Source organism: Pseudonaja textilis, chromosome 4 (genome assembly GCF_049901715.1).
Source record: "Pseudonaja textilis isolate UNSWEBS1 chromosome 4, rPseTex1.2, whole genome shotgun sequence".
Lineage (NCBI taxonomy): Eukaryota > Metazoa > Chordata > Lepidosauria > Squamata > Elapidae > Pseudonaja > Pseudonaja textilis.
In genome coordinates this window covers 90,462,752-90,477,375 of record NC_141993.1, presented here as the reverse complement: position 1 = coordinate 90,477,375, position 14,624 = coordinate 90,462,752, and the positions used below count along the sequence as shown (strand labels likewise).

Genomic DNA, 14,624 nt, shown 5'->3' with positions numbered 1-14,624 from the left:
CTTCTGTCAAGGGATGACTCCTCTCTCTCTTTTCTTCCTATCCCAGTTGATTATTTCCATCCAGATCCTACCCCAAGGTAGCATAGCCTTGCCTGATTAACGTGCCGAGAAATGAAGCGTTTTAATGTATGGCATGTGCCAAATAACTCTACTCCATCCGAAATAGTGGCAGTGCAGTGGTTAGAATGCCGTAGTGCAGGCTGACTCTGCCAACTGCCAGCAGTTCAGTCCTGAGTGGCTCGAGGTTGATTCGGCCTTCGATCCTTCCACGTGTAAAATGAAGACCCAGATTGTTGGGGGCAAGAGGCTGACTCTGTAAACCACTTAGAGAGGGCTGGAATGCACTATGAAGTGGTATATAAGTTTGAATGCTATTGTCCTTCCTTCCTTCCTTCCTTCCTTCCTTCCTTTCCTTCCTTCCTTCCTTCCTTCCTTCCTTCCTTCCTCTTCTCTTCTCTCCCTCTCTCCTCCCCTCAGAATGCCTAGTCCCTCCAGTTCAGTCTGAGTGGCTTAGTGCTGCCGATCCTTCCAAAATAGACCAGATTTTGGGGAAGTCCTGACTCGTAAACCCTCCCTCCCTCCTCCCTCCCTCCTTCCTCTTCCTTCCTCCTTCCCTCCCTCTCCTCCCTCTCTCCCCTCCCTTCCTCAGAATGCCATAGTGCAGGCTGACTCTGCCCACTGCCAGGAATTCGATCCTGACCGGCTCAAGGTTGACTCGGCCGTCCATCCTTCCAAGGTCACTAAAATGAGGAGCCACATTTTCGGGGTCAGGCTCCAAGGGGCTTTGTAGCAGGCCCTTCCAACCTTAAACCCCTTTTAAAGACTTCAGCTCCGCTAGCTGGGGAATTCTGGCAGTTGGAAGTCCGCACGTCTTAAAAGTTGCCATGGTCGGAGGCCCCCCGCTTACGAAGCGCTGTGGCATGGTATATAAGTCTTCAAGTGCTATTTCTAAAAGGAGAAGGACAAAAGAATTGTGCACGCTCCGTGGCATCAGATCAAGATGATGGTGGCTTGCTTCGGCCAGTTCGAAAGATGGGTTTACTCTGCAATAGATGTGACTGCCACAACCTGACTACCTTAGAGTAACCGTCCTATCCTTGAGGCAGAAACACAAGAGTGCCTTACCCAGCTACAGGGATGCCTTCTCCATATATGGCAATATTGCTCCCAGCTTTTTACTGTGCTAGGAGCTTTCCATGGTGACCGCTAGCCTATCGTTAGAGATGGGGTGGGCTGGGGAGAGAGCTGGCCTTCTTAAGTGCGCTTTGAGAAGTGATCCTTCAGTTTGCTGGAACAGAAAGGGGTGATTTAATATAATATTCCCTTCGGATTATAATGGAACGCTTTGATTTAAGGTGGGAGGAATCCTGTCCTTGGCACCTGATCCAGATGGAACAGAGATTGTGAAAGGCACAGGAGGAATTTAAGCCAGAATTGAAAAAGTTTGTAATTGCCTAACCAAAAATGGTAACTGTGATGTCCCGGGGCGTGGCACAAAAGCAACAAAGTCACAAAAGTAGGTAAAGTCCCTCTAATACCTCCAACTTGGCCCCCAATATCCAGTTATCATCGGCTGGAGAAAAACCGTCCCAAGAACAGTTTTTAAAGGGAAGAAATTCAGTCCAAACCCAAAGTACATATAGATTATAAATAAAAACCAACACAAACCACAACTGCAGCAATTAACAAGACAGGGCAGGATAAGGAATTACGAACTTCAAAAGATCATGAAACACACACAGTTGGGAGGACGCCAGAACCCAGATAAGACTTGACAAACAAAGATAATTCACGCTTTGCTTCCAGCAAGGTGCTGTGCACAAACACCCTTTTTATCCTGTTTTCCCAGCTGCAGCTAATGAAGGGAATCAGGGCCCTTTCCTCCCCCCTAAACCACGTTGCTCCCTTCTCCGTTCCTCCCTGCGTGCCCTAGGATGAAGAGGGGATGGGCCTGGGTCTTCCTCTGAATGCCCAGCCGGACTGTGCCCTTCCCCAGTTTCCTCCACAGCCACCGGAGCCACACTCCCACTCCCTGTCAGCTGCTCAACCTCCCCCTCGGAATCAGATTCCAACAGGGGCATGACAGGTAACAGTGGTGGCAGTCCTGAACTCAGGATCTGAGTGGCTTAAATTAGAACAAGCGAACGTGTGGGATGCGAAGGTGGCCGATCGTCGGCACTCGCTAAATGTTAGTTAGCTGAGAAAAAGACGGATTGAAAAGAGAATCACGAATGCTGTGAGAATTTAACAAAATGGGAAGTCTACATGTGTACATGGGACAATTCACAGTGAGGACAATTAACCAGTGGAACAGAAATTGCCTCCAGGAGTCGCGGGTGCTCCCTCATTGGAGGCTTTTAAGAAGAGCCTGGACAGCCACCGCTCTGAAATAGTATAGGATCTCCTGCTTGAGCGAGGGGTTGGACTAGAAGACCTCTAAGGTTCCTTCTAGCTCTATTCTGATTCAACTGAAGAAGCATTACCCTACAGATGTGACCTGCTAATGGAGCGGTGTGCCACTCACTTAAATATCCTTGTAAAGGCTGCATCCTTGTGTGGCAGTTGGAGGAATGTTCTTAATTGCTCCCTTACACGAAGGAGAACGTAGCGAGACTGAATACAAAATCTACAGGGCGTCAAATTTAAGTAGGCTTGGGAATGTGAGGTCTGCCGTGTCAATTATCAAAGGCTAAACGATTGTGTTTTACAAGGACAGTGACGTGATGATTGCAACGTTTAAGAAAAAAAGGCTATTTTACAAGCAAAGTCAATGGGGGAAAGCATAAACAGAAGGCTAAAATTGGGTATAGATTAGAATTCTTTTATTGGCCAAGTGTGATTGGACACACAAGGAATTTGTCTTTGGTGCAAATGCTCTCAGTGCACATAAAAGAAAAGAGACATTCATCAAGAGTCAGGAATCATCAGGTACAATAAGCAATCAAATCATACTAAGAAACAGTCCATATAAATCGTAAGGATACAAGCGACAAAGTTACCGTCATACAGTCACAAGTGAGAGGGGATGGGCGATAAGGAGTGATAAGGAGTATGTCTAGTCTAGTGAAAAGAAGGATTAGAAGTGACACGATAGCAATCTTCCATGTATTTATGATGGTTTGTGTTAGAGTATTCATGAACTGGCAGAGACATGGTTAACAAAGTCAGCCAATGGGAGCTGAATCTGGGACTGAGAGTCTGGGCGTGGCTTAGCTCAGTGCTCTCAATTCTGAAAGTGAAACTAGTAATCTGTTCGGAGCTCCTGAAGCTGCTGGTTGTGTTTTGGTTATGTGACGTTGGAAGAAACTACTACTGGTATTGTAAACTTTACTTCATATGATTATGTTTATAAAGAAGGGATTGAGCCCTGCTGAATCAGTCATCTGTGTGTGTTTTCTGGACTTGAATTTATGTTGCAAAACTCGTCACAGTTTACTGAAAACTGGCACTTCCATTTTTCGGCAAAACCAAGCCCAGAGTGAACTTTTAGCTTTACTCAGCCACTGCGGTACTCAATGTCCTGTGGGGTTTACTTTAATGCAGCCTTGTTGGCTGCAAAAAGGTCATAAAATTGGCTTAGTCACATGTATCCAAACAAACAACGTTCATACCAACCTGCACCATATAAAATGGTATTTAAAGGCCAGTGCTCTCACAGAAGAGCACAACTCAGAGCACGTTGATGATGTCTCCTCGAATGGTGATGAAACATTTTGCAACCAAAATGCCAAGCGCGGAGCTCAAACACAAAAGCCCGACTATCAATCCGAGCTACTAATATTTAAACACATTTTAGTCACATATGCCTGGGGCATGCTCCATTGTAGTTTATGGTGAGGAATACCTCTAAGCTCTATTTCCTTTGGGTCATCTCCTCAAACCTTTAATTTCTTTGACTTTACTATCCCTCGCTCCGTTTCTGGGCTCTTCCTACTACAAAAGAGAATCATGTCACTCTCTTCGTGGGGCTTATTTTATCTACTCCTATTTTCCCATCGTCTCCTCTTTGCTCTATTTATGTGTTTGCAGAGATGCAGAGGAATTAAAACGACCTGACAGTCTGAGTTTAATGCAAGATAGGGAACGACCGCAAGGATTAAGGCGCTTTGTAGATCAGTCAGAAAGGTAAGGATGTGAAGAGGGAAGATATCCTTTGCTAAATAAAGTACAACTCGCAATGTTAGAGAGGATTTTACAGATTTTTACAATGTTAGAGAGGATTTTACATAACTTTACAATTTGCCCAGAGCTTAACTATTAGATTTAGAACTCAGAATAACTTTATAGTCACTTTGGATGTACCCTAATCAGCATACAATAACATGAGATTTCTTTGCATTGCACTCTCGCTACTTCCTATATACACTACATAATGACAAACATATAAATAAATAAAATAAATATTGGGTAAATGACAGGCATTCTAAATAAAGCAATTTTTAGATGCTAACTGAATTCATACACATTTCTGAATGGTGCTGTGTAGCCTGCGGTGAATTTTTCTTTTGTTCATTGGATTTTGTTTATCCTGCCTTTTATTATTTTATAAACAAGTTAAAGCAGCAAACAGAACATTCCTTCCTCTTCCTATTTTTCCAGCAACAACCACCCTGTGAAATAGGTTGCGCTGAGAGAGATTGATTGTCCCAAAATTACCCAGCTGGTTTTTATGGCTAAGGGAGGACTAGAACCCACTGTTTCCTGGTGATTGGCCCAGAGTCACCCAGGCGTCTTCCATGACTAAGGCAGAACTAGAATGTACCATCTCCTGGTGATTGGTCCAAAGTTACCCAGCCGGCTTTCATGCCCAAGGCAGAACTAGCACCCCCCGTCTCCTGGTGATTGGCCCAAAGTCACCCAGCTGGCTTTCCTGCCTAAGGCGGGATTAGAACTCATTCTCTCCTGCGGGTTGGCCTAGACAGTCATTCTGCCATCTTCTATGCCTACGGCGGGACTAGAACTCTCCATCTCCTGTTTCTAGACCGGCACCTTCACTACTACGCCCAGTGTGCAAGCTGAAATCCCTGCAAGCAGTAGTATAAATGCTCCAGTCTGTGGAACCTCTGGCACAACAGAGTTATAACACTGTACATTTCTCCTGCTTCCCATAAATTTCTCTCTTCCTCCAGGGGTTGCCGAGACTCTGCTGCCCTTGGGTCATTGTCCAATGCTCACAATCAGGTAAGCGGTGTTTTGATTTCTCTCGCATTTAACACGTTGCCAACTTCCAAAGGACGCAGCTTGTCAGAATGTTTGCAGCGTGACTACTGTTGTGAGACAACCCAGGAGTACGACACAGCACACAGAGGCTTTGTCTTTTAACAGTGGTTTATATACAAGGCCGCTATATACGTACATATACGTGATAGGCAAATACCTGGCAAGCAATCAATCTTCTTTACTCTGCACGGAGAGCCACAGTGGAGAGAGAACACAAGGAGAGAAGAGATACGCCCTCTCATGGCCTCATTTATAGAGAGACAGCTTCTTAAAGTGGTAAAACACTGTGGGACCCATCCTCAGTCTTAAAGCGTCAATAGCCATGCTGATTCATCTTCGTCGCATCAGCCTTACAACAGCCGGTCAGCTATTAAATCTCAATACCTTGACACAGCTTGTGGTTTTCCCTTCCAGTTCATTGTTCTTCTGTTTCTTCCCCCAGACCGTTCCCGCAGAGGCTGACCCGCCCAAACGGCGTGAGACCTTCATGGAGTGGACGCGGAGGGAAGGGCAGTTGGCGGCCCTGCACTATGAGGAGGAGAAGAGGAAGACGAAACAGATTCAGAAGGAAGCTGTACTTGATTTTGTCAAGGTAAGGACCTTCTGAAGCCCCCTGTCAACCGCCCTAACTTGGTCAGTTACAAAAGAAAGACTTTCGGCCCATAGTTAGTTTCCCTACCAGCACCGCCTCCTAGCACTGATGATGTTCCCTAGGTTGGTAGTGAAACAGCTGCAAGAAAACCACCAAGCTCAGAGAGCACCAAGGACCTTTCAGTATAAACCAGGTCCCAATCCTTCAACTTTTCAGCAGCAGGCTAACTTACTTGCCAGGTAGTAGAAGTGTGTTTTTTGGAAACGCAATTGGGCGTGAGAGCTTAAGATAAATTGTCCTAACCGGCACTTCCCTTTCACTTCAGGTCTACCATTCTGCCATAAATCAATTCGCCATTTGTCATCCTGTCCCTTGGGATATACTCTATCCCACACCATGTGATGACCCCTTCCAAAAGTGGCTTTGGAAGATCTTGAAGCAGAAAACAGGAGATGCTGGAACTGAAGGATCTGGGTTTCAGTTGAGACCTAGAAAAAACCCATCTTACCTTGAGTTCGAACAAGGATCTCCAAAACTTGGCAACTTCAGGACTTGTGGGCTTCAACTTCCAGAATTTCTTAGCCAGCCTCTGTGGCTGGCTGAGGAATTCTGGGAGTTGAAATCCACAAGTCTTAAAATTGCCAAGTTTGGTGTCCCCTATTGGTCTGCTATGGTCAGCACTGGTTAGTCAAAAAACTTGTCCTGGCTTCAGATGGGGAATCTTTCTCCTCTTACCAAGAAATGCTAAGGAACATCTCTGGACAAAGGATGTTCCACCGTGTCTATGGAAATTTTCCTTCATCCAGGTGATGGTTGTCCCAAAGGTTTTTTTTTTTCAAAAGGCAATTGGACTTTGTTCTTCCTTGAAGATGTTTCACTTTGTTGTGGTTAGCTGGCAGCGAGTGCGGATTCAGAGATTGTGGGGGCAGGCAGCAGCGATGAGGAGGTTCCTGAGGAGCCTGTGCCAAGTGCGCATGCGCATAGGATTGCTCGCAGGAAAGAGCAGCTGCAACAGCACAGGCGACTCGGGAGTAAGGCTGCTAGGTAATGGCCCCTCCTTCAAGAAGATCAAAGCCAGCTGTGAATCAGACGTTCTTTGCAGGAAGCAAAAACGTTTTGAAACTTCAGCCTCGTGGACATTGCAGTATCTTTTTTAAAAAAACAAATTTTATTAATTTTTGAAATCAATACACAAACAAACAAAACATAGAATATAACAACATAAGAGATCTTTTCTGGAAAAACAAATAAGTCATCTTATTTAAAAACAAAATAATTCCAAATTATCATATTTCCATACAAACACAATTTAATATGTATTTTATCTTATCTTCAACTTCATATCTTTTCCCAACTTCTCTTTATTTCTCCCTTTCCTTCTATTCAATTATATTTCTTTTACCTTGAATTATATATATTCATTGTATCCATCTGCCTTATTTACAATTTCATTATCCTCTTCCAACGTTCTTCTAGGGTTTTAATTCAAACATAGACAGACATAACACAAAACATAAATACATAAAACTTCTTTTTGGAAAGCGGCTTACCCCGGGTTACATCTTTTTGTACAGACATAAATTCCTGCTCACAAATATACTATTTCATATCTTATTTAACATTCTATATACAGTTTTGGCGAGTCTCGTGCTTATCAAAATCAATTAATTTGCAGCAGCCTTTTAACCGGGGATTCGTAAGAATCATTAAAAGGTTTCTGTTCTCTTTGGTTCGTGTTTGTTTTATTGAAAAAGGATTTGGGTCAGAACATACTTCTAGGAAGCTTCTCCAATTCTGACTGAATAGTGGAGAATGGAAGAATTTACATTCCTTGCAGTCCTCTGGTCGTTGGTGCTGTTTCTGAGAGTAACTGAGGCCACTTGGAGATTTATCTGTTCCTTCAACCATCCCAAAGCAGGCTCCATATCCATCTGCACTACTCAGATGCCCCCAAGGGCTCAGATAAACCTCCAAGTGGTCTCAACAACTCTCAGAAAGAGTGCTACCAAGGAGTGTAAATCCTCTCCACCGTTCTGTGAGAACCGAAGAAGCTTCTGGGATGAGAAGCAAAACGTCTTCAAGGAAAAACAAAAAAAAAAGTCCAGTTGCCTCTTGAAAAAGCACCTTTGGGAAGTTCCACCATCCAACTGCTGTTTTTCCTGGTAATGAAAGCTGATAACGGGGATGGGTTGATGAGTGGGAAGGACCCCCCCCCCTCATTTAAACCACAGATTCTAAACAAAGGTAAAAACCGGCTTGTTTTGCTGGAACGAAACCTTCTCCAATTTCCGCCCTCAGTATTACAATGACCATCAGCCTCACCCTCTTCCTTTCTAACGCTGCCCTTAGTTTATCCTCCAGTTCAGCAGTTTCTTTTTCTTCTTTCCAAAGCTCAAGGCGTCCCAGAGCCCACGGAAGCAAAACACGCTGGAGAACGAGGTAAGCCTGGATGACCTCTCGTTACCCTTTCGTTCTTTCTACTAAAAGCTTCCTAGGCAGATTATTTGCCCCTTAGGGCTCTGATGAGAGGCATGCTTCCTGGGAAATGCCCCCCCTCCCGGTGGGGTCAGTGGAACTGCCCGGATAGCAAACAGGGTCGTTTTGTAAAGGCAGCGTTTGATCTAACAGTGCTGCCTTTTGTTGCGTCTTAGTCCCTTGTTTCCCTCCTCCTGCCTTGGTTCTGAATTTTTTCCTGGAAAGGACAGAGAAGGAAAGTTGGAGCAGACAATAAAACCAAGACTCCATAAGGAAAAGGTGCCAGCAATAGTTCTGTCCCAACTCTTCAGCCTTTTCATTAACAATAAATGTTCCGGCTCTTGAAATCTAGGGTGATCGGCCACTCATAACCAGCAGAACACCCTAGCAGAATCTGCACGGCAGTCAGGCAGGCAGGCAAAAATATGTGAGATAAACGTTTTTGTAGCTTACACTCAGTAAAACAGATACACTGTGCTAGTTAAATAGTTTTATTCCAGCAAGAGTTTTAGCATAGTCAAAAAAACAGTCCATATATCATTCACTAATTCAGTCCGTCCGGGGATTATACAGTTGCAAAGTCCAGTGTCGAAAAAGAGAGGTCAGCAAACTTACAAATATCAGTCCAGTAATATATCTCCTCGCAGTAGAGATATGAAGAAGTCAAACCTCCTTTCTTCCTTCAGCAACTCAGCAGTAGGGAAAACACGCAGTTAACAAACCATCAATCCATCAAACCAGCAATCGTCAGCAATCAGTCAGGTTCTCTTGCTCCCTCTTATGGCGGTTTCACAACCGCACCCAAAATTACATGCTTTGCAATTTAAAGTGACACACACTTCAACTTGCTATCATAGTTTATATATATTATTTTACCCAAACTACGTTAGGTAACCTATGTTATTAGTAACAGACCCCACAGTCCTTTTCTTCTTCCTCCTCCTCCTCCCAAACCCCATTCCCTTCCAGCACTGATGACATTACCTAACTGGGTAATGAAACATTTGCAAAAAAGGCAGCCAAGGTCGGAGAACACCAAGGACCCCGCAGTTCAACCCTGAGCTACAGCTATTCTCTTCTATTGATACCATTCAAAAGCCGGGCTCTGCTGGGTATTGTTGCACCTTCCTTGCACACACACTCCCTTTGGAACACACCTGCTTCACAAGCACGTACAACACGCTTGAAACCTTGCAAGCACTCCAGGCTGATCTCAATTGGCTCTCTTTCCAGTCTCTTCCTCATTTGACGTTTGCCTTTTTCCCCGGCAGTAAGTTTTTTTTTCTACACCGGTTGGACAGTGTTCTTCTTTTTTAACTTTTACTAATGAAAACCTGGTTTTGATATCATGGGCTGGCAGATCAAATCCTTCACCCTATAAAAAGCTTCCCAGTCTGAATTCAGTCGCCTTGTTTTTTTCCTTCGTGGTTGTTTCGGTGCCTCCCAAACTGTCTCTGTGTCTTTGTATGCCTTCGTAAATGTTACGTTGAGGGTTTCCACAAAGTGCAGTGAAGAACAAGCAAGATGATTAAAAACCTGGAGGACTAAAACATACAAAGAACGGTTGCAGGATTTGGATTTGGGCAGTTTAGAGAAAAGAAGGATTGGGGGCCGGGCGGGGGACCAGATTAGCAGTTTTCCAGTATTTGAGGGGCTGCCACAGAGAAGAGGGGGTCCACCTATTTTCCCAAGTACCTTAAAGGCAAGATAAGAAACAATGGGTGGAAACTAATCAAGGAGAGAAGCAACCTGGAATTAAGGAGAAATTTCCTGACAGTTGAGAACGATTAACCAGTGGAACAGCTTGCTACCAGAAATTGTGGAGTTTTTTAACAAGAGATTGGACAGCCCCTTGTCTGAAATGGTCTAGGCGTCCCTGCTTGATCAGGGGAGAAGAGAAGAGCAACCAGGATGAAGAGGGGACTGGAGACTTAAAACATACAATGAACAGTTGCAGGAACTGGGCCTGGTTAGTCTAGGGAAGAGAAGGACCAGGGGAGACAGGAGAGCAGCCTTCCAATATTTGAGGGAGTGGGGTTGGACTAGATGATCTACAAGGTCCCTTCCAACTCTCACTTTAATCTGATTTGAATGAACAAAAGAACCAGGGGAGACAGGATAGCATCTTCCAATATTGGAGGGGCTGCCCCAGAGAGGAGGAGGAAGGGGGTCAAGCTATTTTCTAAAGCACCTGAAGGCCAGACAAGGAACAATGGATGGAAACTGAACAAGGAGAGATTCAACCTGGAAATAAGGAAACATTTTCTGACAGGGAGAACAATCAACCGGTGGAACAGAAGTTGTGGGAGCATCATCACTTGAGGCTTTCAAGAAGAGATCGGACTACCATCTGTCAGAAATGGTGTAGGGTCTCCTGCTTGGGTGGGGGTTGGACTAGATGACCTCCAAGGTCCCTTTCAACTCTGATTATCCGTTTATCTATTAAATCTGTTAGGGGGTTGGACTAGAAGACCTCCAAGGTCCCTTCCAGGGTTGTTCTGATTAGTAAATTAATCAGTAAACCTAGAATTAAGAAGAAATTTCCTGACAGAACAATTAACCAGTGGAACGACTTGCTTCCAGATATTGTGGAGGCTCCATCACTGGAGGTTTTTTAGAAGAGATTGGACAGCCACTTGTCTGAAGTGGTATTGGGTCTCCTGTTGAGTAGGGGGTTGGACTAGAAGACCTCCAAGGTCCCTTCCCGGTCTATTGTCTTCTTTGCTGGAAAAGTTCGGAATTTGGGATCGTGCTACATTTTGCGGGCAGCCACAGCTCCGAATCAAGTGCAGATGGGTGAAAGGCTGAGATTTATTAAAGAGCTGACGGGGTCCCTTCCCCATCCCCCCAAAGTCAGGGTTTTCCTCCACACTCCGCTGGCGAGCGTTTATGTGCCTCCTTTCCGCCCCCCAACCCTCATCAAAAGCCTTGTTACTTCCAGATGTTTGTGCTTGTCTGTATACGGTGTTGTTTGTGTTCTCTTGTCACTGACACGAACATCTCTCCCGCGTTCCCAGTGTCCCTTTCCGTCCAGAAGGTCTCAGCACACTGACGATAGTGCCTTGCTGGTGGTAAGAATCCTGCACGCCTTGGCCTGCTTGTGTGTGTGTGTGGTGTGTGTGTGTGTGTGTGTGGTGTGTGCACGTGCTCTCAATCGAGACCAGAATTTAGCATGCCAGACGAGGCCGTCCATCCATGCAACCCTAAATAGCATAAAACATGGCCGCCCCCTCCTTTTCCTAAACACACCTTTCTGGTAAATCGTAAATCCATAGAACCAGTTCCCGGTACCCAAAAGGTTGGGATCCATTATGTTAAGTGAATCACGGCAGTTGTTAAATGAATCGTGTGGTCATTAAAAGGAATCTGGCTTATCCCATTTGATTTTGCTGGTCAGAACCTGTCTGGGAAGGTCACAAATGATGAATCAAGTCAGGGGTCCCCAAACTTGGTAATTTTAAGACTTGTGGACTTCAATTTCAGCTATGCTGGTGTTCTGACCCAAACCCTTTCCCAATAAAACAAACACGAACCAAAGGGAACAGAAACCTTTTAATGATTCTTTACGAATCCCCGGTTAAAAGGCTGATGCAATCGAATTAACTTTGATAAGCACAAGCCTCGCCAAAACTGTGCGAGGCTGCCAAGAATAACAGATAAGAAATATTTTACAACACAAAGAGTCTTCAAATACCAACTAAGATGCTGCAATGTCCACGAGGCTGAGTTTCAAAACGTTTTTGCTTCCTGCAAAGAACGTCTGATTCACAGCTGGCTTTGATCTTCTTGAAGGAGGGGCCATTACTTTGCAGCCTTACTCCTGAGTCGCCTGTGCTGTTGCAGCTGCTCTTTCCTGCGAGAAGCCCTGTGCGCACGCGCACTTGGCACAGGCTCCTCAGGAACCTCCTCATCGCTGCTGCCAGCCCCACAATCTCTGAAGGCAGGAGTCCACTCCCTGATGGTCTTGGCCCCTCATCTGAGTCCTCGCTCTCCTCAGCCGCCCACATCTGCTGCCAGCTAACCACAACAGCTGGCTGGAGAATTCTGGGAGTTGAAGTCCACAAGTCTTAAAGTTGCCAAGTTTGGAGACCCCTGAATTAAACGATTCCGAGACAGTACAACCAATCATTAATATGAGTCGGTTGCCAAGCCTCTACATTTTGAACACGTGGCCCTGGGGATATAGCAATGGTCGTAAGTGTGAAAACCAGCCATAAGTCATTTTTTTTCAGTGCCGTTGTAACTAACTGTATAACTTTACTTACAAGGGCTAATCCAATAAACTTGAAATTTTTACCCCTCCCATAGACAGTTGGTGGATAACCAGTTCATCACAATACACATTTTTCCCCCAAATGCTAAGCTTTTTGAGCTTGAAATGGGTTGCTCTGACCATCTTTCAAGTTTTGGTTTTTTTTTTTAAATTCAGAGCTCCTAGAGTCGTTCTGTCGGCGAGATGGGCAGGGTATACATTTAATAAATAAATAAAATCACTTCTGGAGTGGTGAAAATCTCATGTCAAGGTTTGGAGCGATTGGTTCAAATATAAAAACAGTCTTTTGGGCTCAGGACAATTTTTGTTTTGCGTACCAGTAACAAAGAGTCATATGTCCAATATATTTCCTTTATTCTGCCAAAAAAATTGGCCCAGAACTAAAATGTAAATAGATACTCTTCTATTACCATGAAAAACTTCCCATTATTTTGATATGGCAAGGTAGATTTGGACTGGCCTTGTGTTTGAATGTGATACTCTCCTATTAGTGTTTCTCCATCTTGGACCCTTTAAAAAAGGGGTATCCAACCTTGGCAACTTTAAGACTTGTAGACTTCAACTCCCAGAATTCCTCAGCCAGCAAAGCTTTGCTGGCTGAGGAATTCTGGGAGTTGAAGTCCACAAGTCTTAAAGTTGCCAAGGTTGGACACCCCTGCTTTAAAATGTGGGGATATCAACTTCCAGAATTTGCCAGCCACCAAGGCTGGCTAGGGAATTCTGGGAGTTGAAGTCCACGTATCTTAAAGCAGCTAAAGTTGAGGAACCCTGCCCTCTATATTTATCCAGGTCACCTTCCAAAGACATGAAAAAGTTTCCATTATTAAGTTTTGTGTTTGTGTTTGTAAAAGTCACTTCAATCATTAATGTCTGTCACCAAATTTGATGGTCAAATCTTCTCTAACAGAGACTAAACACTTTGTTTAAATCAGTGATGTCCTCGCTCTAATCCGGACCCCATTTTTAAGATTGTCCACTGTTCATGTAACTCTGTTTCCATGTTTTATGCTATTTCCTTCCTCCTTTAAAGATCCTTAAAAACAGCTGCTGAAACCCAGCTGCTTTGCCTAGAAATCCGCTTGCTCCTGCATGTTTACAGCTTGCATGCGTTCTGTGTTGTATTGTGTTTTGATCTCCTCTTCGCTTTAAATGCTTCATATTGTCAAGACATCTCAGCCTGATCCTGGAAAGAAAGAAACCGTCCAAATAACATTCACCCACCCACCCCTGGCTCAGTTGCTGCACTGCAGCATGGAATTTCTTTCTTGCAAAAGTAGAAAGAGGTTGGAACGTGGTTTTAAATTTTGAGTTGACAGAATGCCGGTTTAGTTTTAGCCCTGATTCAGCTGGATAGCATTTTAAATCTTAATCATATTTAGGAAAAGTGACGCTAATTTGTACCAGAAGACTCATGCAATCTGCTATCGACCACTGAATAAAGGAAGGAGTTATGTTACAATTCATTGCCATTTATCTTCCTTCCTTCCTTCCTTCCTTCCTTCCTTCCTTCCTTCCTTCCTTCCTACCTACCTACCTACCTACCTACCTACCTTTATCCTCCCTCCTTCCCTCCCTATACACCTCTCTTTCTTCCCTTCCCTCCTCCCTCCCTCCTCCCTACTATTATCTATCCATCCATCCTTTCTCTCTTCCCTCCTTCTTCCTTCCTATCTTTATTCTTCCATCCATCCATCTATCCATCCATCCTTTCTCTCTTCCCTCCTTCTTCCTTCCTATCTTTATTCTTCCATCCATCCATCTATCCATCCATCCTTTCTCTCTTCCCTCCTTCTTCCTTCCTATCTTTATTCTTCCATCCATCCATCTATCCATCCATCCTTTCTCTCTTCCCTCCTTCTTCCTTCCTATCTTTATTCTTCCATCCATCCATCTATCCATCCATCCTTTCTCTCTTCCCTCCTTCTTCCTTCCTATCTTTATTCTTCCATCCATCCATCTATCCATCCATCCTTTCTCTCTTCCCTCCTTCTTCCTTCCTATCTTTATTCTTCCATCCATCCATCTATCCATCCATCTTTTCTCTCTTCCCTCCTTCTTCCTTCC

General features: G+C 44.4%; 1 protein-coding gene across 10 annotated transcripts in view; it reads left to right on the top strand.

Annotated features, from left to right (window-relative positions):
- LRCH3 (leucine rich repeats and calponin homology domain containing 3) overlaps window positions 1-14,624 on the top strand; it is a 115,587-nt gene that overhangs the window by 69,427 nt on the left and 31,536 nt on the right. For 3 of the 10 annotated variants that reach the window (XM_087933698.1, XM_087933696.1, XM_087933701.1), the window contains exons 11-15: window positions 4,030-4,125; window positions 5,130-5,181; window positions 5,663-5,812; window positions 8,204-8,251; window positions 11,305-11,358. In XM_087933698.1, coding sequence (XP_087789824.1) covers window positions 4,030-4,125; window positions 5,130-5,181; window positions 5,663-5,812; window positions 8,204-8,251; window positions 11,305-11,358 — 400 coding nt within the window. The remainder of the gene's footprint in view (window positions 1-4,029; window positions 4,126-5,129; window positions 5,182-5,662; window positions 5,813-8,203; window positions 8,252-11,304; window positions 11,359-14,624) is intronic. The other 7 variants (XM_087933704.1, XM_087933702.1, XM_087933705.1 and 4 more) reach the window with 3 other exon arrangements.